Raw genomic sequence first — 22,149 nt, forward strand, 5'->3', positions numbered from 1 at the left:
CAACAATGCTGTGTCCAAGTAAGGTCACATTCTGAGGTACTAGGGCTTAGGACGTCAACCTAAAAAAGTGGGGGAGGTGACACCATTCCACCCTTAACTGGGGAAACCAAGGTTACAGTCCGTCTTCTGCTTAGTCCGAGCATTGAAAGAAATCATCCATTCATCAATTATGTATTAGCACCTATTGTGTGACAGGCATTGAATGAGGGTGTCAAGTTCAGCAGATGAGTAAGAATCACTGCCATGTAGGAGCTTGCAGCTGAGTGTGAGAGAAACAAGTCAACAAGTCCTATGTATATTAATATATGTATATAAAATATTAATCTATGTGACTTTGTACTTTTCTGTATTCTTATCATTTGTCAGAGAAAACAAATCATTGTAATACCGTAAGATAAGGACTGTGGGAGGTTATTGGCTCTACGAGAGCTCAGAAGAGCAAGAAATCAATGGGGGGGAGCTTGGGCCTGGGGGGCTGGGAGTCCCAGAAGACCTCTCAGAGGATGATGAGGGACAGAGTTCTCCCGTGAATGGGCCGAGGGAAGAAGGTAAGAAGACATTCCAGGCAGATGGAACAGCATGTGGCACAGCATGACAAAGGGAGAGCGCAGGAACATTCCGGAGAATTCTGGAAGATGTGGTCATAAGGATAGTGCTGGTGGGAGATGAGGCTGCGATGATAGGAGGGACGAACTCATGAGTGATATGTCCTCCTTGCTAAGGAGTTGTGACTATCAGGTAAGTGATGAAGAGCCGAAGAGGGGCTGAGCAGGGAGTTGTGACCACTTGCAGACTTTAGAAAGTTGAATGGGAGGAAAGAGGAACTAGGAACCAGTTTGAGGGCTCAGACAAATGTGATCCAATGGGGACAAAAAAAGGGCCTCTGTCCTACCCAGGCCCCTTTCTTTGCCTCTCCCTCTACCCTCTGCCCTCTGTACTCATGGCCAGAGCTGCCCAGGTTAAACCACGCTTCACCTTGGGGGCTCACAGGCTCCCAGGCCCTGGCCGCCTCCTCTCCTAGGGTCAGCCGAGCTCTTTCCCCCTTCAGAGTCTTCACCCTGCTGTCCTGCCCCCTAGAAGGCCCTTCCCTAAGCTCGGCACACAACTGGATCCTCGCCATTCCTCGGAACTCCATTCAAAGTCATCTCCACACAGGCCAGGCCAGTTCATTCCTTAGAGCACTAACAATATATCTTGGTTTATTTGTTTGTACCCTTGTTTGTTATCTACCTTCTCCCCGTAAGTAGCTTGACCACATCTGTGTTACGCATGACTGTGTCCGCAGTACCTAGGACAGGAATGACGCGTGCTGGGAGTTCATTAAGACACTGGCAGAAGGAAAGAAAGAGGGAGCGAGGCGAGGAAAGACGGTGTGGGGTGGGGGTGAGGGAGGAGGCTTGTGTCCCGCTCTGCCCGGTGAGGGGGGATCCATGGAGAAAAGGTAAATAGCCTGTATCCAAATCCTCATAATACTGCTTCCCACTGACACCTGTACCTATGTTAATTCTGAAATGGTTGCTTTGAAAAAGAATGACAAGTGGCATAATTTAGAAAGAATCTCCTTACTACAGGAAAACTAGAGAAAGGAGAGGGAAAAAATGCCTTTTAAAGGAGACCTATATAGTCAAAGTCATGACTTCAGAACCATCCCAATTCTAAAATGGCAAACAAAATCATTATGAGCTCAGGAGCTGAGGGATGTTTCTTCGAGCCAGCCTGTTTGTTTGGGGTCAGATAATAAGGGCTCACATGTAGGGCCAGGCTCGGGTCTGAGAAGCTCTACACATACTGACTCACTTAGTTTTTACAACCTCCTCCTATTAGCAAGTCCCATTTAACAGATGAGAAAACTGAGCCCCGGGGAGAGAGGTGAAGTGACCTGCCCAGTGTGATGTAGTCAGTGAGTAGCAGAGCTGGGATTCCAACACAGCACTCTGAAGCAGTTGCCTGAACCCCTTTCAGGTTTCAGGTCGGAACTGCAAACTCTCTAGGAGAGTTGTTGACCTCATTGTATATGTGTTATAATCATTACCAACAGTACCTTTTTGTCACTTGTATTAGTCAGGATGGGCTAACTGCTTTAGCAAATCATCCTCAAAATCAGTGGTTTTACCCACCAAAGGCTTATTTCTCACTCACGCCTGTTCACTGTGGTCTGTAGGGGTATCCTGCTAGCAGTCATTCAGGAACACCTTCTTCTTGGCCAACCCCGGGGGCCTTGGAGTCCTCCACTGGGTCCTCAGCGTCTGGCCAGCAGTGAGCAAGCAGAGCAAACATGGAGGATCTTGGGACAGATTTTGGGAGCCAGGCCCATGTTCCTATGGCCAGAACTCAGTCACATGGCCCCACAAAGATTTAAGGGGACTGAGAAGGGTGGTCTAGCCTATGCCCAGGATAAGGATACTGTGGGCATCTTGCCAAGACCTGGCTCAGTGCTTTATTTTTAAAGACTTTTATAAGGGATATCTTGGTGGAAGGGGGTGCTGGGAGTCAGAAGACATTTGTTCTGGCCCTGACCCCAACAACTGTCAGCTGGGTGACCTCCAGCAAATAATAACCTCTTTTGGTCCCAGATTTCTTATCAATAAAGTGAGGGTACCCACCAAATGACCCATATCTGGATTCTTCCAATTCAGAATGTCTATACAATAATGCACCGTTTTCTCATTTTTAATAATCACGGTGCCTTAATCATTTTTATATTGATGACCTCTGTGTGCCTTTGTTCAAAATTGCAACCATAATTATAACATTGATTCTGAGGGAAAATCCTATCTGTTTTCTTCTAATACTCAATATCTAGTTACATACCACAAATGTATACGCTGGGGGAGGAAAAGAGCCTCCAACTTTGCATCAGAACTAGTTACTTGAGGCAATTACTTACACTGGGGAAAATACAGATATCTATTTCATCATGCCTGGAACCACATTATAAACACAGTACTCCACAAACAGATTATTGCTGTGATCTGGCCATTTTTGTACAAAACAGTACTTACATCTATTAGAGGGCATCTGAGCATGCCAGGTGAGCAAGGTGAGAACCATCAAGAAAATATATATCCAGAACAGCAGAGTTAATGACTACTGACTGAGATTCCTCTCCGTGCCCCCACTGCCAGAACACCTTGGTCTCTGAAGCGCGTGACATAATTGTCACCATAGGGATTTTGCAAGGCCTGCAGGGGTAAGGTTTGGGCGGGCAGGGTTGGAGAGGCCTGGGGCTGAATAAGATGCTCCAAACCTCCAGGAGAAAGGGCAGGGAGTCAGGTAGAGACTGATGAGATTCCTAGCCTAGAAAAAATAAAAAATGCCAGACTCGGAGACCTGCCCAGGGACCAGGGCTGGAAGAGGAAGAGCAGAGCACAGCCCAGGGACACCCCCTCATGCCCCTCTGCCCAAGAGCTCTCCCACCACATCCTCTGGAGAACACCCAAGTCTGGCCATTTGTACCACCCTCTGCCCCCACCCTCACCCTCACCCCTGCTGCCATTTCCCCTGAACAACTGTAATCCTGCTTCCCACTCTTGCCCCCACCAACTGGTCCTCTCTCACCTCTGTGACACTGTTCTTTACAGAACACGGACCGATGATGTCCCCTTGTTGCTTATGGCTCCTGCAGCCCACACTGACCATTAACAGGGCTTACAAGCCCTACGGGGGGTGGGGCCACCTGCCTCATGGGCCTCACATCACCCCACTGTCACCGCCACTCGCTGCCACTGAGTTCAACCACACTGTCCTTCACATCCTTTTCAGAAGAAGCAGTGGGTCCAACCGTTTGTCTGAGAAAAGGCACAAAACACACATTTCCCTGTGTTTCTAGACTTTTGGGGGACACTTTATAACATATCAGCAACTGAACTCATTGTTTTCAATTTAGAGGCACTTCAGCTGAAAAGGTATCTGAGCGTTGACAAAAAAACCTATCAAGCAAATTACTTGAAAATGCTTTAAATAGGTTTATTCTATGTTTGGAGACTTTTCAGGCGCTCTGACCATGTCTTTGTTTTTGTAATTGACCACGTTTTTGTAATTCAGATCTCAGTTAAGTCAGCCCCACCCAGAGCCTGCCCCCACCTCCGTGGTGGGCATTACTCAGCATCACTTCTGTCACACTTTCCATATTATAATTTCACACCTGTCTGTGGGACTCTCTGATGAATCTGCTTCCCACACTAGACTTGGAGCAACAAAAGAACTGGGACCTGGTCTGCTTGTTCCTGGATACCCAGGACCCGACACCGTTCTCAGACTATAAAAGGTGCTCCGTAGAAAGTCACTGAAGGAGTGACTGAACAGACACCTGTCCTGATTATAATTTCCTTTTCATTTCTTTCCTGTGACTTTCTCCAGGCCAAACTGCTTACTCTTTCCCCTAGGCTATTCTCATGTCCCTTTACACAGAACTTGACTGCAGGACTCATCACACTATACTTCTGCTTTTTTTTTTTCTTCCCTCTCCTCTTCGCTCAACTGGAAAGTGCTCAGGGCTGGTGACATCTTGGGTGTTCAGTGCATGTTTGCTGCATTGAATTGTGACCTCCAGGACAGTAGTCTTGGCCCAGATGTGCTGACTACACAAGAGCGAGAAGTAATGCCACCATGTTGCAGGGCACGAAGACGGACCTCTTCCCCACCTCCCCTCACCCATGACCATTCCCTCATTCAACACAAGCCTCCTATGCTTATTCAACAACTTGCTCATACCACGGTTTTTATACCTGACAATTGTCCAGAAACACTTGCGCTGTTTGTTACAAACATAAATTCCAGGGCCCACCCTAGACCCACTGCATCAGGGTCTCCGGGAGCGGGGCTCAGGAATCTGAATTTAACTAACTCCCTAGGTGACTTTTAGCAGCCAGCCTGGCCAGAAGTCCGTCCTTGGGTGAAGGGATAAAGCAGCAGAGTGATAACCACAGCGTAAGGTAGAAAACTCAATGAAATCACTTGAGGAAAGGCCAAGGGAGGTCTTTGCTGCCAACTTTCAATTATAAGATGCTGCCCCACGCCCTCAAGGCCACCCATGCATAGCCTGGAGCCTGCAGCTGCAGTAGAGGAGTCTTTGAAGGGTCAAAGGGAGACCCGAACCTCCCACCTCAGCCCACCCCCCATTAGAAGGCAAAAGATTTAGACCATGTGGAGGTCACTGTGGAGTTGCTCTTAGGGATTTTAACTGGGTACCATCATGATCTTTATCATTAGCCTTTCTAGAAAGCATTTACTATCCCACAGACACTACTTTACAGCTTTACATGTATTATTTCATCGAATAAACAGGATCAAAGAGAGACAATGCAAAGTAGCATGCCCTGCCCCCTGCCTGGGGGCTCCAGAAGGAAAAACAGCCCAAGGGCCAGCCTGGCCAACTCCTGCCAACTCTGGAGCAGCTCTTGTCTCTCAGGGATGGATCAGACCTCTCTGGAGAAGGATGATCCATGTACACTTTCAGGGATTCCAAAGGCTGGGAGGGAGCCTCGGCCCACAGAGGGCTAAGTGTTCTCCCCAGGCCTTACTTTATGAGCTCAACAATCCTCCAGACACCAACAGATGTCCCCAAGCAACTCTGTTGCTGGATGCCAGAGTCTAGAATTACAGCCACAGACCCTCAGACCAGCCATAAGCAGCAAGGTTACCTGTGAAGTTCTTTTCATTTGAATGGGATGGGGGCCCATGGTTCTTTGGTGGTGAGAATTGGGCTTGTAGGTAAGGGAGGGAGAAAGAAAGGCTAGAATTAGTCCATTGTTATCTGGAGATAACTCACTATTTCATAGATTGTTTTATAGCATTTTACACTTACAAAATGCATTAAATATATTGAGCTCTTTTAATCCTCACATCGTTAAGAGGGAAGCTCATTAGCTTCATTTTGTAGCTGAGGTTCGGTAACTCACCAAGGCTGCACAGATTGGCCCAGGTCTTCTGGCTCTGCGATCATTATTACCAATCAACACCTTACATATGGACAGATTGAAGCCTCTTGGAAGAAAGAATGAATGAATGACTCTCTCCCCAGCGAGATACCACAGAGGATATAAGGATGAGTCATTTCTGGTTTTAAGGAAACTAAAAGTAACATTTCCCCTCCTCTTTCTCCACACACCCTCCCCCATAACAACAATCACACAATCAAGTTTGTTGGCACCTATTGTGGTTTTGGAGGAGTAGACTAATTACCTTTCAAACAGTGTCAGCAATACTTGAGATCCAGCAAAATGATGGAGTCTCCCAGAGAGCATTCCTAAGGCCCAAAGTGTGGCTCCTTTTACAAAACATTCTGTGGAAGCTCTAACTTTTAATTCATACCACCAAGGAGATATTTGATTGTTTCCTGGAAATGCTAACAATGTGAGGCTCATAAACACTAACTAAACAGTATAGATTAGCAGAGCTCAGCAAGTAAACTGGGGGGGCCTAGAAGAGAATTCTTAGATTAAAAAATACAAAGAATACCTTTTTAATTGAATTTTCCCCAGACTGGGCTTCCAAATATTAATGAATACTCTCCTTGGCTATATGGAGAGTAGACTCAAATAAGTACCTTCAGGAGTCCAAAAGTGAATTATTGACTTAGCTTTAGCTTGAAAAGAAATCTATTTATTCAAAGGCTATTTTAGGTGTCATCGGATAGACGAATTTGAGACAAAGGTTGGGAGTGGTAGGAGGGCCTGGGACACTGAGATAAACACATAATTCAAATGCATGCTTCTATTTCGGCCAACTAAGCAACCTAAGTTGAAATTTGCTTATTATATTTGTCTTTTACAACATGATCCCTGAATAATAGTAACTCTCCTGGAAAATACAAGTCCCCGTGTCTTTGTCCTTCATCACTGAATCCTAACAGCTAACACAGTGTGTGGCACGTATTAGGTGTTCAATAAATGTTCATTAAATGGATAAAGAGCTCTCTTAAGACATTTTCCAGGGCTGTTCTCACCCCGTTATCTTTTCTTGAAGGGCATCCTCCTATTACAAAGCCCCCAAATAAACACACACCCCATGGAGGCCCTCTCTACCCTGGCCACAACCTACAGTCCTCTTCTCTCACACTCTGAGCCCCAGGCTCACCAGAAGGCACCCTGTTCTCCTGCCATGTTCTAAAAGTTTCTCTGCCTAGAATCTGTGCACATCCTTTTACCCATGTTTCTCTGTCAAGATCCGGCTCCTCTTTCCAGGTCCTCCTCAGATGGCTCTATCTTCATGAAAAAATGCCCTGATATTCTCCAAGGGCTCAAAGCCCTTCCTCTTTCTCCCTGGTTGAATCCAAAAGTGGGCCCCTGATGCATGATGCTCCCTGCAGGGACCAGTGTGACATCTGGCAAGAAGAGTTTGTCAACAAATATGGTGGTGGTGTCTAATCTGAGTCATAGACATGCAGTACAAGGCGCATTTGGTCCCAGAAAAGTATACGTGTGAATCAAATTAGTGAAAAATACCCAGAGTCTTCCCTCAACAGAGCAGGACATTCCCTCCAGATGGGCCAAAAAACTCTGGGGCCAAACAAGGGCTGGAGTAAAAGCTAAGGTGATGGCAAAGCAAGAAGGAAAAGCCAGAGAGACAAGTGGGTGAGAAGGAGCAAGACCGTGGAGTGGCCTCGATGGCGGATGGGGGCAGTTAGAGGATGCTCAAGGGTGTGTTTTCTCAACAAAGAGGCTGTGGGCTTGATGGTGTGTGGGCAGATCCATGGCATGTGATATTCCCAGGGCCTCAAAGGGGCTCAGGCAGAGCTTCTGGCAAGGGGATGTGACTTCTCAGAACGTTTTTCTTTGTTGCATGTTGAGTTTAAGTTCAGGCAGTCATATGCTTTCTATAAACCTCCACTTGAGCAGGACTGGATTTTTATTGTATGTATCTTCCGCATTTGTGAAGTATCTGACAATGGGAAATAAATCACTCCGTAGTCTTTTTCCACAACAGATTGGGATAAACATTGAAGTCAATCCGGGGAATGGCCACGTATTGTAAGATTCTATAAATCCTGGGCTACTTGCCAAAATGGGTTAATTCCACACAAAGGAATAGGAGGCTCAGAGCAACACCTGTGAGGAGCTCACCCCTCGGGGATCTGGAGCCAAACTTTCCAGAATCAGTAAGGCCAGCTCTGCCAGTCACTTGGTGTGTGATCTGTGCCTCTGCCTGTTCACCTGCAAGATGAGGGAAATAACTGTACCTCCTCCATTAAGTTGTGATGAAATGAAATGAGTCAGTTGGGGAGAAGTGCCTAGAATGGTGACTGGGATCTCAGTGCCATTGCTTAGCATTACTTCATTTTCATGGACCAGACGGCAAGGGAGTAGGTACCAATTTATACAATTGAATGATTTGTATACACAGTGTGTGAGTCTAAATGCCAGCAGACTAGGACTGGGTTCAGGTGGACTTGGAAGGACACACGGGTACACGGGACACTTACAGAGTGCTATCCAAGGAATCAGGCTTCTGAAGACAACCCCCGAGTATAACACACTACCCAGGAGGGGACACACATGTGTGTCCCAGTGCAGGACAACAGAATGAAGCCTGGACTTCATGCTGATTGTGAACCCAGGTCCCCCAGCACTTTTCTGCATAGACAATGCACCATCCTGTTGCTCTCTTTAAAAAATATAATTCATATGAAAGTGATTAGAAAAGTAGCGAGTAAAATGCAAATATAAAGTAATGTCATCGTCCCGAACTCTGGGTGTTCGGTGCATCTCTGCGTGGCCTTAGACATATCACCTCCCCCATACTGGGCCTCAGATTCTTAATCTTTAAGCGAGAGCATTGGTTGGGATGATCTCTAAGGTCTCCAGCCTGAAAATCGATGAGTCTTTGATCTTTGTGTCCCAGGCCGTGTCTGTACCAGAAGGTCTTTTGAATTTCCTTGAAACATGCTGCCCTCCAAGTCTTTAGACACAAGAATCTGTGGATTCCAGAACCAAAGGAGCCTGTTAAGACTTCATACTCAAGAGCTGAGGCCTAAGATGTATGTGGAGAGGTGAAAGGGGTACCAGTGGAAGAAGGGCCACTCTGTACAAGCGACCAGAACAGCCCTGGCTGTAAGTTGAGCTCAGGATGGCAGTAGGGATCCCATCCCAGTTTCCAAACACCATTGCTGAGCAGCCTGCAAGACTCCTTTTCCATGGCAAAGAACAGGAACAGGCAGAGAAGGAGACTTGGGAATATTTGGTTGAGGGACAGGAAGCAGAGATGAGGACAATGAGGGAGAGGACGGTAGAAACAGAGGGAACCAGCAAATGGTCTCCCACTGCAAGGCTCGGTGAGTCCTCTTTGGGCACAGGAGTGGGATGTAAGGAGGGAGGAGATGGAGCAGAGAAGAGAGCATGAAGGCAGGGGTGAGACAGGACAAGAACCACAGCCTGGTGGAGATCGAAGCCCCCTATGACAGGCAGCAAGATTTAGACATTTCACCTTGTGCTTAAGCTTTAGTAAGTACTGAAAATGGCAAGTTGCATTCATAGAAAGTCACATACAGCTCTCCCATGAGTAGTATGTGTTCGGCATCTATCAGGTGAGCTGCAGGGAGAAAAGATTGAGAGCTGCTCTTGTAGAGGCACCAACCCCTACCCAGAACACTGAATCTACACTTGATTCATTTATCCAGCAAATGCTGAGCACCTGCTACATGCTGGGTCTGACATACTATTAATTCTTGTACACTAAGCCCTATACAGTGTGTATAAGAATTCGTTAGTACCTACTTAAATGCATGCATTTATTTTATTTATTGAATTTCAATACCATTTCAGTGAACTCTGGAAATTTCCAATTCCCTCCCTTTTCCCAAGCTTAAAAAATATGATGTTGTTAAAAATCATAGACCATTCCTGCTGCGTTTCTCTTGAATTGTCTGTTTTGCTCTCTTCAGCTGCTAACATTGGCATGCCCAAACCCAAAGCTGGAAGAGGAATAACTTACAAGTGGACAAGGCTGCATCCTCTTGAGCCCAGGACTTGCTAGTGAGCTGAGAGTTTCCTTTGGCCCCAGTCTAACCAAGCACCATGGAGAAAATCAGCTCCTTCTTCAGTCTCATTTGGGACACCATCTTGACCAAACACCAAGAGGGCCTCTTCAACACCATCTGCCTGGGCATCCTTCTGGGGCTGCCACTGCTAGTGGTCATCACGTTCCTCTTCATCTGTTGTCATTGCTGCTGGAGCCGGCCAGGCAAGAATGACCAACAGCCAGAGCGAAACAAGGGGAAGAAGAGGAAGAAGAAGAAGAAGGCTGAAGAAGACCTCTGGATCTCTGCTCAGCCCAAGCTTCTCCAGATGGAAAAGAGGCCATCACTGCCTGTCTAGTTAGGCAGGAAGCATAGGCGTCCTTTCTCGGGGGCTAAGCCACCTTCTAAGTACACACAGGCTAGAGAGCAGCAATCCCTAAAGTGACGCGCTCATGTCCACAGAGGAACTAACCAAGGGACAAACCTCAGGCTGGATGCCCCACCGGAGGACAGCCCGGGAAGAACACGGACAATTCTTGGGTACTGTCTTGGCAGCTATGTGTCCAATAGCAGTGCTCTTTGCCACAGACTCAGGCATGCCTTCCACCTATCTCTAGCAAGCTCCATATGCAAAAGCACAAAGAATGTTTGTCCATACATCTTGACATGTCTCCCAAATGCGCACACATGCACACACACACACACACACACATTCAGGCAACAGGTACCTGGGCAAATATATTCTGTTCATCAAATATCCATTGAATATCTACTTTGTGCAAGTACATTATCTGCTCTCCCAAAAATGTCTCATAGGAAGGCCTGGCCAGATTCTAGCACACATGCACAATTATATAACCAGGCAAGGTACCTCTGCACTGTCTACCCATCTACCACTCAGGTTAGAGATATGTGCTTTCTTGTTCCTATTCCTCCATAACGTTTTACTGGAAATCCTCATATTTGGACATTCCAGCAACCTGGTACAGTTCCCATCCCTGTGTATTGATACAGACACACAAAGTTCCCATGTTTCTCATCTGGGAGGCAAAGCTTAAAGTGAGAAGGATCAAAATTCATTGAAAGCACCATCTTGCAACTCATGACAAGGTCCCCATTTCCACTGATAGGTATCTAATGTTGTCTAAGACCTCTCTTTGAGATGCTACCCCCAGAACCACTCAACAAGGTGCCCTTCTCCAAACACAAACAGCTCTTGGAAGTGACTTCTAGAATTCTCTGGAAACCAGGCATACTCCATCCACTTCAGTGAACTGCAGCTGTGGACCTGGGCAGTGTCTGTTTTACAGATAGGAAAGGGATGTTACACCCGAGCTAGGGATCTCCTGTGTAACCAAAGCTTTTCAGCAGGGAAGGAATTAAGAAAATTTCTGGCACAGTCTCCCAGAAGGCCCACTGGAAACACTTTCATAAGGTTGTAATAAATGCATGGTATGCTGCAGATGGGATACAGAAGTTATAGAGTGTAAATGAAAGTAGAAGAAAGCTATATAGAGGTTTAGTCATATTTATCTCAAAGCTCAGGCAAGTGCCTTGCACACAGTAGATACTTAGAACTGTCTGTGGTTGCTGTTGGATATGCAATGATGTTAAGGGTAAATGTGTGATACCTCGCTGATCCCCCCAAGTGACCTTCTTTTCTGAGACCACTAATTGCTGCAAAGGATGGAAGGTGGGCATTGAATGCTCCCCAGAGGCTGCATGCAGAACCAACAGTCAGGTTGACGTGGATGCCCTGAGACCCATGATGACAGGTAGTCTAGATCCACAGGGAGTTGAGGAGAGTGTCTGTCTCCCCAGCAGGCTGAGGTTGGGAGGCTGAGTTAATCCATTTACATGACAAACTGGTTGGTATTCTGATTGTATTGTGACCATATTACAAAGATGGAGACTTCCCAAATTGAGAGCGGGTTGTGCTCTGAAAGGTCACTTGCAAATCTGCTGGGTAGCTCTCTTGAAATATTTCCCCACAAAAGCTGTTCTAAATGGCAGTAAAATTGCAATTTAATTAACAATGTAGCTAAACTTTGATAGCTGTTCTGCAAGATTGTGTTCATGGACAAATGTACGCGCTGTTCGCTCTGCTAAGCTGCCTGGTGTTTACGTGCCCTGCAGGTAGACTCCAGGCTTGAGGAGGGCAGGCGTCTGGTGGTGACCGTTGCACCAGGGTCTTCTAATGGGCTGCCCTGTGGGTCATAATTCAGGCCTTCATGTATTTTAGAACCAGTCACACCCACCTTCTCATACCAAGGGGCCCCAAATGCCCTGGGCACTCAGACCCCCTACTCCTTAACCCCTTTGAGCAGAGAAAGAAGCACTCTCTGCTTCTCTGTCCCCCCTGTACATGGACAGCCTGTCAGGGAGCATCTAGCTGTCCCCTTCCCATCACAGGATGACCGCTCATCACCCCACACCAAATGCACGTGCCTCCCCGCGTCGGCCACTGCCCACTGGGACCGGCTGCCCTTCCTGCCTCCAATTCTTAAGCCCCCTAAGATGGATGACTTAGGGAGACGCAGAGCTGACGGCTGAGGCTGGGTGTCAGATGTGATCTAGGAGAGAGGATCCCTAAGATCAGGGACCACACAAGTAACACGGTTGTCATGGCAACTGGCTGCTAGTTTGAATTAAGACCGCAGTTGGTTGTCATTGCCATGACAAGGCCTCTGTCTCCAGGGACACCGCCCTGCTGTCTCCTAATCAAATGGACTTGAACTACCTCCAGGCGCGAAACACCCAGAAACCCACTTCTCTGTTGCTTCCATAGCCTAGGACTCAGGAGACCCAGATGCTGAGTGAGGCTTATGTTTTCTCCTCCCCAGCCTCCCCTGACAACCTCCACCAGGGTCCCTCCAACACTGCCCGGGGTGCCCTTGGCCCCCAAACTTCTGTTGAATACCTGGGTCTGTGCGAGGGGCCCAAGGCAATCATCAGAGCCATTCCCTGTCATCCCCACTCATCCTCGTCTTTCTGCCCTGTTTTATCTTCTATTATTCCTGTTCCTCCCAGCACCACCATCCCAGGTCCAGCCCTTTCTTTATTCCTCTTCGCTTTTACTCCTTCTCCTCAGCCTCTGCCCCAGAACTGCCACCGGCAGCCAAGGGTGCCTTGGGACCCGAGACTGCTTGGCCCATCTTGGAGAGTTTAAGCTAATGGAGGCAAGAAGACTGATAAAGAACAGGTTTCCTAAACCAGCACAGGCTTGGGGAGGAGCCCCCAGGCTGAGATCGGAACAGCTCCTGCCAAACTCGGCCACCACCATCAGAGGAGGCCTTCTCCCCTCTGTTCAATGTATTTGCCTTTTTATTTCTTGGAGGAGGGGAAAATGTAGAAAAAGGGCAGTCACCTTTTGGAAAAGAGTATAAATGGTCCAAGCTGTAGAGTATTTGTCAGTATTTTTTTTTTCTGGAAAATTCAAACACATGCAAAAGAAAAATTTATTTAAATAAAAGACTTTGAAAATAAAAGGCCATGCCTGGTTTCCTTACCTGTTGGCATCAGTTACTTTCTTGACATCCAATATTGCCCTCTCCCAGACATCACTCAGAAATGACAAAGGCAGCGACTCCCACTAGGACACAAAAGACCCAGCTGTCCCAGGGCTCTGTCTTCCCCCTGACAGAGTTATAGGTCAAAGGACCAAGACCATGCTCTCGCATCCCTGCCTGCAGAGCAGACACCTCAGAGACCAGGCACCGGAGAGGCGCCAACTGCAGGGAAAACACTGACTGATGCTCTCTGGTGACTCTTAGCATTCCCTTCAGTGAGGTCAATCAAGGTCTTCTTAAAGGAGAAAGAGGAAAATAGCAAAAACCAAGTAAAAAATAGACCTCTAAGTTAAATCCGGTGCTGGGAAAGGGGGAGATCCAAAGTCTCTACAGTAGCTGCTGGGGAGATAGATACATACATAGTTAGATGCACAGATAGATACATACACAGATACATACAGTCATAGTTAGAGACATAGGTCCTTAGATACATAGATAGTCAGCCAGACAGGAAGACACACATATGTATGTGTAAATGCCCATCTTTTTTCCAAGGGGACCACACCTTTGCGCCGGTTGAGAAATGGGATAATGTCAATGCTCCAAAGTCCTCCCCTGATGATACTAAGCCGGCCATTAAGCAGAAGCCCTCTAGAGCAGTGCTGTCCAATAGAAGTAGAGAAGATGGAAATGTTCTCTATCTACACGGTCCAATATGGTACCATTCGCTAAGTGTAGCTATTTAAATTAATTAAAATTAAATAAAATTAAAGGTCCAGTAGCTGAGTTATACCAGCCATAGTTCAAGTGCTCGACAGCTATGTGTGGCTAGCAGCTACCAGATGCTTGGTGGGGACAGGAGTGGCAGAGTGGTCAAACAGGCCGACAAAACTCTGTGTTCATTACATTTCAGTTAAGGCTTAGGAAGACAGATCTATGGCACCGGCGCCCCCTATGTCTTCTTTCCCCTAAGGCAGGCTGACATTCCTGTAGTTTTAGTTGATTCCTAGGCTCCCTTCCCCATTGCCACACACTCCACGACAGCCCAAGGAAACAGTTTTTATTCAGCTCTCTGTTCTTTCCTCCAGGACTTCCAAAACTTTCCAGGATAGAGCAGAGACTGTTGTCCAGAAACCACAGGTAGGGAACAGCTGCTGCATACCTGAGGGGACGCCAGGGCTAAATGCCACCAGCCCCCACCTGCCCAGGCTCAGCCCTGCCCGCAATGCTGAGCATATGGATCTGGACAATGCTTTGAGCACTCTCAACTCACCAGAACTCTCTGTGCTGGCCCCTTGCCCTTTGATTTTAGCATTTTTCCCAAATTCAAAGTCACAGGATTACAGGACTAGAAAAAAAAAGTTCCTTCAATACAGCTATCTGTCCCCATCATGGGGACAAATACCTGTGATACTTCATTCGGGAATGGCCATGCATGCAGCATGCATATATCTAACTCCCTCTTTGAGATTACTTATTCCATTACCATTTTTGGCTCTTTACTAGATGCCAACGACACAGAGTGGTCCTGGAGGGGCTCACAGCCTGGCTGGGGGCGGGGGGTGGGAGGCAGACAAGCTAATCGATCATTACAGCCCAATGTGGTCACTGCTTCCACATTGGGCTAGGACTCAGGACTAAGGGTGTCCTGATTTTGATGCTAACTCCACCTCCCACTGGTTATGGAATTTAGGCCATGACTTAATCTCTGTAAAGATTAACCTGTATGGGAGAGTGAATGATAGTCCCTCTCTCACAGGGACAGAGCAATAAATAAGATAAAGCATATAAAGCGTTCAGCATAGAGCCTTTGCAAACGTTGGTTGTTGTAATTAAGGGTAGAAGGAAGATAATGACAGAGTTGTATCCTTGAAGCCAAAGGAGAAGAAACTTTCAAGAAGAAAGCAAGTCCATAGAGTCAGATGATGCAGACAGGTCAAATGAGATAGGGGATGAAAATAATGTGCATTTTCTATTCCTCTTGGCGTGATATGTTCCATAATTTCACCACACACTGCACAGCCTATAATAGTACCGATACTGCCAATTTGCCGTATGTGATGGGTAGGGTACCTACTCACCCCTGCCTCAGCCCCTCCTGCGCACAACCAAACCACCCTGTGTGACAGTGCACCCTGGTGGCCAGATCAAGAAAGACTGAGTCAACATCTACACTTCCTATGGTGTTTCCCTTAGAGCGTCAGTCCAGCTAGATGGCTGGGCTTTGAACTAAATGTGCTAAAGACACACTGGGTTTTATGTGATGTTCACGAATCCTTCAGGGTCAAGACTGCCATGCTCACCTGACATATGAGGGATTTTCATAACCTTAAGTCTTAATTGTCATTACATATTTTTGGTGAAGTATTTCATAGTTTACATCATGGCCTCCAAGAAAGCTTCCCTAACCACACAAGTCTTCTGGATCACAGCAAAATCAGACTATGCTGCACTGTGTATGTTCCTGTCTTCCTGCTCTCCCCTCCCATCCCATCCTCATTAGAAGTAGCCTTTGTGAGGCCTGAAGAGTAACTATCTTACTCACCACTTTATTTCCAATAACTAGAATGGAGCTAAGTACATACCATACGCTAAATAATGTATTGATTAGGGGGAAAAAAGAAAAGAAAAGGGATGACTGGAGTGTTTCTTACATGTGCAGATTCCCCAACCCTCTGCCTTTCGGATAGATCTACTAAGTCTAGGGTGGGTCCGGACCACCTGTTCTTCTAACAAGCACTCTAGGTAATTGCCAGTGGTCCCTGAACCACACCTTAAGAAATATTATCTACTCAGAAAGCAACAACAACAAAAATTCTATGGTCAAATAAGTTTGCAAAATACGATGTAACATGACTTCCCCTCTCTACCCCATGAGATCTGCAGTCATGCCTCACATTAAAGGTTCTAACAGGTACTATAGTAAAGAAACTAGTGTAACTCCCCCTTAACTCAGAGTTTTCCCAAGCTTATTTGGCCATGAAGCCTCTTTTTTTGGCAGCTCTGGAGGGGCAAGCGTCCCAAGGAACACCACTGGGGAAACGCTGCCATGGAGGGTTCATGTACAGCTCAATTCATACCATCCCCCAAGAAACCCCAGTCTGATTCTTTCTCACTCTGCCTTTTATCTTTCTTCCATTTGTGAGCTGTAACAATCCCATTGGTGGCGATCCATAGCACATACACCCTAGAATTGGCTAGAGGTACACGGCTATCAAGGAAAAAAAAGAAGAGGAAAAAGAAGAAAGAAAATGCAAACGTTTTGATTGAAGTTATAAGCACTAAAGATCCAAGCCCTCTTACTACCACCTATTACATAAGAGTGTTTTCAGGATCTCATTTGATTCTTGCAGGGAGTACATCAGGGACTGAGGTCATTCCCATCTTATAAATGAAGAATATGAGGCCCAGAGAAGGTGAGCAACTCACCCAGACCTGGAATGGAAACCAAAGTCTTCAGGATGCTATCCTAGTGCCCTTTCCACACACCAGGCATTCGTGGTCCAGGCTAATCTGCAGATCTGGGCTCCTCAAAGACTATTAGCTTGCAGCACCTCCTTTGAGTCAGAACCTTTTGAAAACACTAAAGGGCTCTGCCCCTAAGACTTCAGAATACTTAGATGACTCCTTCAGATGTTCTATAGCAAGCCTCACCCACCTCCTTATCCTTGTCTAATTAAACCTAATTTTCTTCACTCACCCAAATAAAGAACCATTTCCACTCCATCTTGTTTCCTTCCTTTATTTAAATTACGATACTGCAATACTGTCATTTTCTATTTCTGTCATTATACATGCACTGCAATTCATGGGCATTAGAGAATAAACAGGCATTTATGGGCTAACCTGGGAACCTGACTTCTTTATATAACATTGGAAGTGGAATTCTACCCATTCCCCATTTCCGCCTCCCCTCCCCCCATAGAAACAACCAACTAAACAGAAGGACTTTGGGAAGTGGATTCATTTACACATTAGGAGCTGCCTGAAATTTCTTCTGGGGGTGCCCCCTTCACTTTTCATCATGCCAGTGGACCCATCTGCTGTCTCAGCACCAGCCCGGGAGACCAAGTGGGGGGATTAGAGTCCTGGTTTCACTAGGCAATTTCTTCTATGTATATCCCAGTTTCCTGTTTTGTGCGTTAGTCCAGCAGTAACATTACCTGCACCACCACCAGGCATGGGCTGGATGCTGAGCCATCCCTACTAAGCTGATTCTCCAGGCCATGTTACTCAGGAAGGAAGAAAATTGAGGGCCCCCAGAACTCCCCTTTATAGAGGATTGGAAAGGGGCCTTGGAGGGAGATGCTCCCAATGGGACAACACTGCCATCTCCTGGCCTGTCTGGGTACAGCATGTCTACTCCGTGGGGTCTGCTGGCCCTGACCATATTGATCTGCACTCTTTATTGACAGAAACTCCTTCCTGATCCTCTTCACCGCCCCCGGAATGATTTGGAAATTTTGTTAGCAGAGGACCTCCTCCAGCAAATGACTATGTTTTGCCCAGAGCTTTTCATCACTTAGACTTTTTTCTTCCTGCCCTACTGTAGGTCCGTTTGCATGTCTCCCCCGCCACGTATTCTCTTTTCCCACACCACACCTGGTGCTTGTCCTTCCTGACATCTCCTTGCTCACAATGCCTTGAGTCATTCTTACTCTTTCTTCCTGGCTCATTCAGCATGTTCTGGCTTTAATGATCCTTGAATCCCTGAGAATTTTAAGTTGAAAAGCAGAGCTTGTCATGTCATGTGACAAACATAAACTCTGGGGCCCTTTTCCCAGAGGAAGCTGCTGTCAGGACAACCAGCTTTAAAGTGTACCATGAAAGGACCCTTCCCTTTACTACCCAGCCCCCTCAATTCCTGCTGATCCTTCCTCCTAAATATCTCCTTAATCTGTGCCCTCTCCCCTTTCCCACCATTTCTGCCACAAACCCAGGAGCTGTGGTCTACTGCAATAGCCCTTAACCTGTCTGGGCATCTCCACCCTCTCCCCAAAACTCCCCTCAGCAGCTCCCCACCATTCTCTAACCTCCCAAGAGACGGAGATTTCCAAAATGCCAGCCTGACTGCCAGTGTCACTGCAAGATTCAAACACCTGTGAGCATCCTCTGCTGCCCAACTCGTCCATCCTGGCAGAGGTCCTCAGGGCTGGTTGCATGTTGGCTTTGAAAAGCTCCAAGGCACAGGACTCAGCTGAGACCCCTTGAGGCAGAGTCCCTGAAGGTGAAGCAGGTTCCGTATACCTACAGCTGAGCTGATTCGGACGCACCGTGCGAGCCGAGAACTCACCGCTGGTCTCTGGTGTGGCTCCCCACCAAGCACTCCTCATCCCACCAAGAAACCACGTTCCTCCCTCACCCATGCCACACTCCGCCCTTTCGCATCTTTGCCACCATGTGCCCTTTCTCCAAGGTGCCCTCCCTCCCTGACAGACTCAGACTCTTCCTTCCAGACCTAATGCTGACCATCACGTCCATGACGCTTGCTCGCAGTGTCAGTCCACACTCCTGTTGACTCTCTCTCGCCGACATGCTACCTGCTGTCACAGTTTGTGCTCACAACTGTCCGTCCGCACCACATCCAAAGCCGCTCAAGGGCAGGGCCTGTGCTCTGTCCATGACTGCTTGGCTAGCATCTTGCATGGAACAGAAAATGGCTCAGAACCTTTCAGCAGGTGCTTGTGCTGCTTCTGTCCTTGCCTCTGCCCTCCTGCCTGGCTCACGGCCCTTCCCTTCTGTGACACCTGTTGTTCTCTTTGGTCTGTCCTCACGGGGAGGGACTGCCCCTGCAGCTTCAAACCCCCGATGGCTCATAATCTGACTCCCAGGAAAGTGGCCCTCTGAAAAGCAGGTGTCCAGACACCCATCCCCAGGGCCTACACTCAGCTACCAGGGTGGGGGTTGCCAGAGCTGGTCCCCTTACAGTGAGGTCTGGCACAGACATTTAGGGCTGGAATGTTCTCCTCAGTCAGATAAATATCCTTTAAAAATGAGCTTCTCTTCTGGTTCCAAACCCCATTGTTCATCGTCTCCCAAGTGTGAGACCCCAGGCCGACCAAATTCCATTACAATGCACAAACTGTACCTTTGAGTGTACTTAGGTTAAATTTAGAATTCAAGTGCACTCATGTGAGTTCAGTAACACAAGGCACATTTTTTTTTAAATCAGGTGGTTTATTATTTTTTCTTTCTTGAGTAGGAATTTAAGTTACTCTAATAATGATCACGGACTTCACTACAGAAAAACCTTCCGGAGTCACAGGAAAATAAGCCCCAAGGATCCGACTGGCCAAGTGCCCATTCAAACAGTATGCCTCCATCTCAGAGCAGCTTCAGGAAACCTAAGGGTCCGACCGTGTGGGGGGCCAGGGAAGGGAGGGGGGCTGAGGACTGGAGGGCATGAACGGGAGTCACAGAAGAGTCTTCGGGAGGAATCAATCATCAAAACAAAGTATTTAAGGTTGAAATGAGTGAGAATTTATTCACAACATATGCAGATCTATGCAAGTGAATATGCAGATGGGTGGGAAGGGGGCCCTTGAGAAGAGCAGTAACACAGAGGCTTGGTTTCCAGCATGGTGGACACTGGTCCTAACTTAGCTAGATGGGAATCCATCTTGGTCCCTCATGGTTCTCCCTTTGTTCTTCCTCCTAACACTAGCATTTTTTACACGGGGAAAGATTTATAGCTTTTTTCTCAAAACCCAGTGGTAATGGGAGGTAACAAGCATCAGACTTTAGCCCCTTGGTCATCAAAGCGAACCCTTCCTTGGTGCTTCTTTGTAAGGAAGAGATGTCTAGTAGCAGAGCTTTACATATATATATATATATATATATATATATATATATATATATATATATATATATACACCAATTTCCAGAGATTTCCAACTGGTGAAGTACTAACTGATTCTTTTTTTCCTCCCCCCCCCCACATCCTGTATATTTGTTACTGAAGATAGACTGAAAAACCTTGCAGTCAGGAGTCGTCTTTCTCATATTGTACCATTGGTTGATTTTCGGGACCCCAGTATATAGATGGGCAAAAACGCAGGTAACCAAGGGAAGTAACCTGTATGGTCTGAAGCTTGGTCACGTGCTTTGTCTTGAAGGTTATCCAGCCAACTCAGAAACCAGAGGCCAGGAGCATCCCCCAAACTTCCATGAACCAGTCACCACCACCCACCCTGCCCAAGCCTACACAGCCCCAGCCCCGGGCCAGTCTTGTGTGACGACTGCTCCGATAGACCATCAGAACGTTCTCAAATTTTCTCCTAGTGTCCGCTTCTTTCTGTCCAGGACATGCTCCCCGCTATAGCCATGAGGGCGGATTTTCAACTCCACATAAGGAATGGAGAACTCATGTCCTTTCCACGGCTCCCAGTTCACCCCCTACCAAAAAAAAAAAAAAAAAAAAAAAAAAAAAAGCCAGCATCAAGAAGAGGCAACATGGGAGGAAGGAGTGGTGGGTTATGGTACAAAGGAATGCTTCTTTGCCAGGAAAACCACTCCCTCTCTGCTTAGGGGAGAGAAAAAGAGACCAGCGGTGACTGGGGTCCTTATGTTAAGGGAAGTAGGGCCGAAGCTAGAAACATGCGCCCTCTGCTGGGCAGCTGAGGTTTGACAGGCTGGTGACTTGGAAGACCCCCACCCCCACCCCCATCCCAGTGGTTGGAAAGATGGGGTGTGAGCCCAGGGGAGCAGGGGAGACCACAGCAACAAAGCTAACACAGGGTCAACCTGGCCAGCAACACACACATTATCCTTGCCTCGCTCTTTTCCTTTCCAAAAAATTAAAGGCAAAAATAAACATATTAATTGGTCAATCGTGTAAAATCATTTTCAATTTAGACTGTTTAGATACTAGCTCTGGAGTAACGAATAGCCTGCTGAAAACTAAATTTCATTTTATGTCTTTTGACTGGTGAGCGCAATAATATTTAATTCACTTAATAACCTTGCAACCTGGCCAATAAAGAGCCCAAGTGACCAATTTTATGTATTTTAATTTGTGAGGTAAATAATAAACAAGAAGCTAAATGCCTTGGAGACTGTGAAAAGCACATTAACTAGATGAATGTCTTTTATTAGCAAATATGGGAATGGTTTAGGGCATGCTGGCTGCTCATTTCAAATATTTGATCTCTGATCACAGGCTTCCTTGCGTCAGCCCACATGCTGCCACCATGATTCATGGACCCACCCTCCTTGGCCTCCCTGGGGTGAAATTTCTTCTTCCCTTTGAAACATCGCATAAGGACTGGGAGTCCCCGCTGCCTGGTCAGGGCCAAAGTAATCAAACTGTACCCGGACTTGAGATGTGCTAATATTTATGGTACTATCAGTGATGAGGTGAGTTCTGGGGAGAGGTGGCTTCCTGAAGGCTAGAAGAGACCCAGGATGGGAAATTAGAAACCCAAGATGGGGAGGAGCTGGTGGAAGGGATGGATTCATGATGAGCAGGAATAAAGATGCCACGTTCCAGGAGCTGTGTGGGAGCAGCCAGGAGATGCCCCACAGCTGGCAAGGAGTTAAGATGACACCCACAGGTTAGAGAGGTTTGAGAAATCATCGGTAGCAAAGTTTCAGAGCAAGGAAGGGGAGAGGAGCCATCGAGAACTCTCAGCCCTGTGTGTGCCTTCTGAAACAGCACTTAGCATAACACTCTGGGTAGACCCTGAG

At 47.0% G+C, this 22,149-nt stretch overlaps 2 protein-coding genes across 4 annotated transcripts in view; one reads left to right on the forward strand and one right to left on the reverse strand.

Moving 5' to 3' along the window:
• The window catches only part of KIAA0040 (KIAA0040 ortholog), a 35,814-nt gene extending 22,371 nt beyond the window's left edge, over positions 1-13,443 (forward strand). The window contains exon 3 of one of the 2 annotated variants that reach the window (XR_015766479.1): positions 9,881-10,016. Coding sequence is in view for 1 of the 2 variants with exons in the window: in XM_028122960.2 (XP_027978761.1) it covers positions 10,014-10,313 (300 nt within the window). In the remaining variant the exon portion in view is untranslated. Of the gene's footprint in view, positions 1-9,880 lie in introns of both variants that reach the window. The other variant, XM_028122960.2, reaches the window with a different exon arrangement.
• A 7,275-nt stretch (positions 13,444-20,718) lies between these two features.
• TNN (tenascin N) overlaps positions 20,719-22,149 on the reverse strand; it is a 53,745-nt gene continuing 52,314 nt past the window's right edge. For both annotated transcript variants that reach the window (XM_088016962.1, XM_088016963.1), the window contains one exon: positions 20,719-20,859. In XM_088016962.1, coding sequence (XP_087873088.1) covers positions 20,719-20,859 — 141 coding nt within the window. The remainder of the gene's footprint in view (positions 20,860-22,149) is intronic.

This window comes from Eumetopias jubatus, unplaced genomic scaffold, assembly GCF_037043125.1.
Source record: "Eumetopias jubatus isolate StellerSeaLion01/CBP00866 unplaced genomic scaffold, mEumJub1_p1.0 scaffold_12, whole genome shotgun sequence".
Classification (NCBI taxonomy): domain Eukaryota; kingdom Metazoa; phylum Chordata; class Mammalia; order Carnivora; family Otariidae; genus Eumetopias; species Eumetopias jubatus.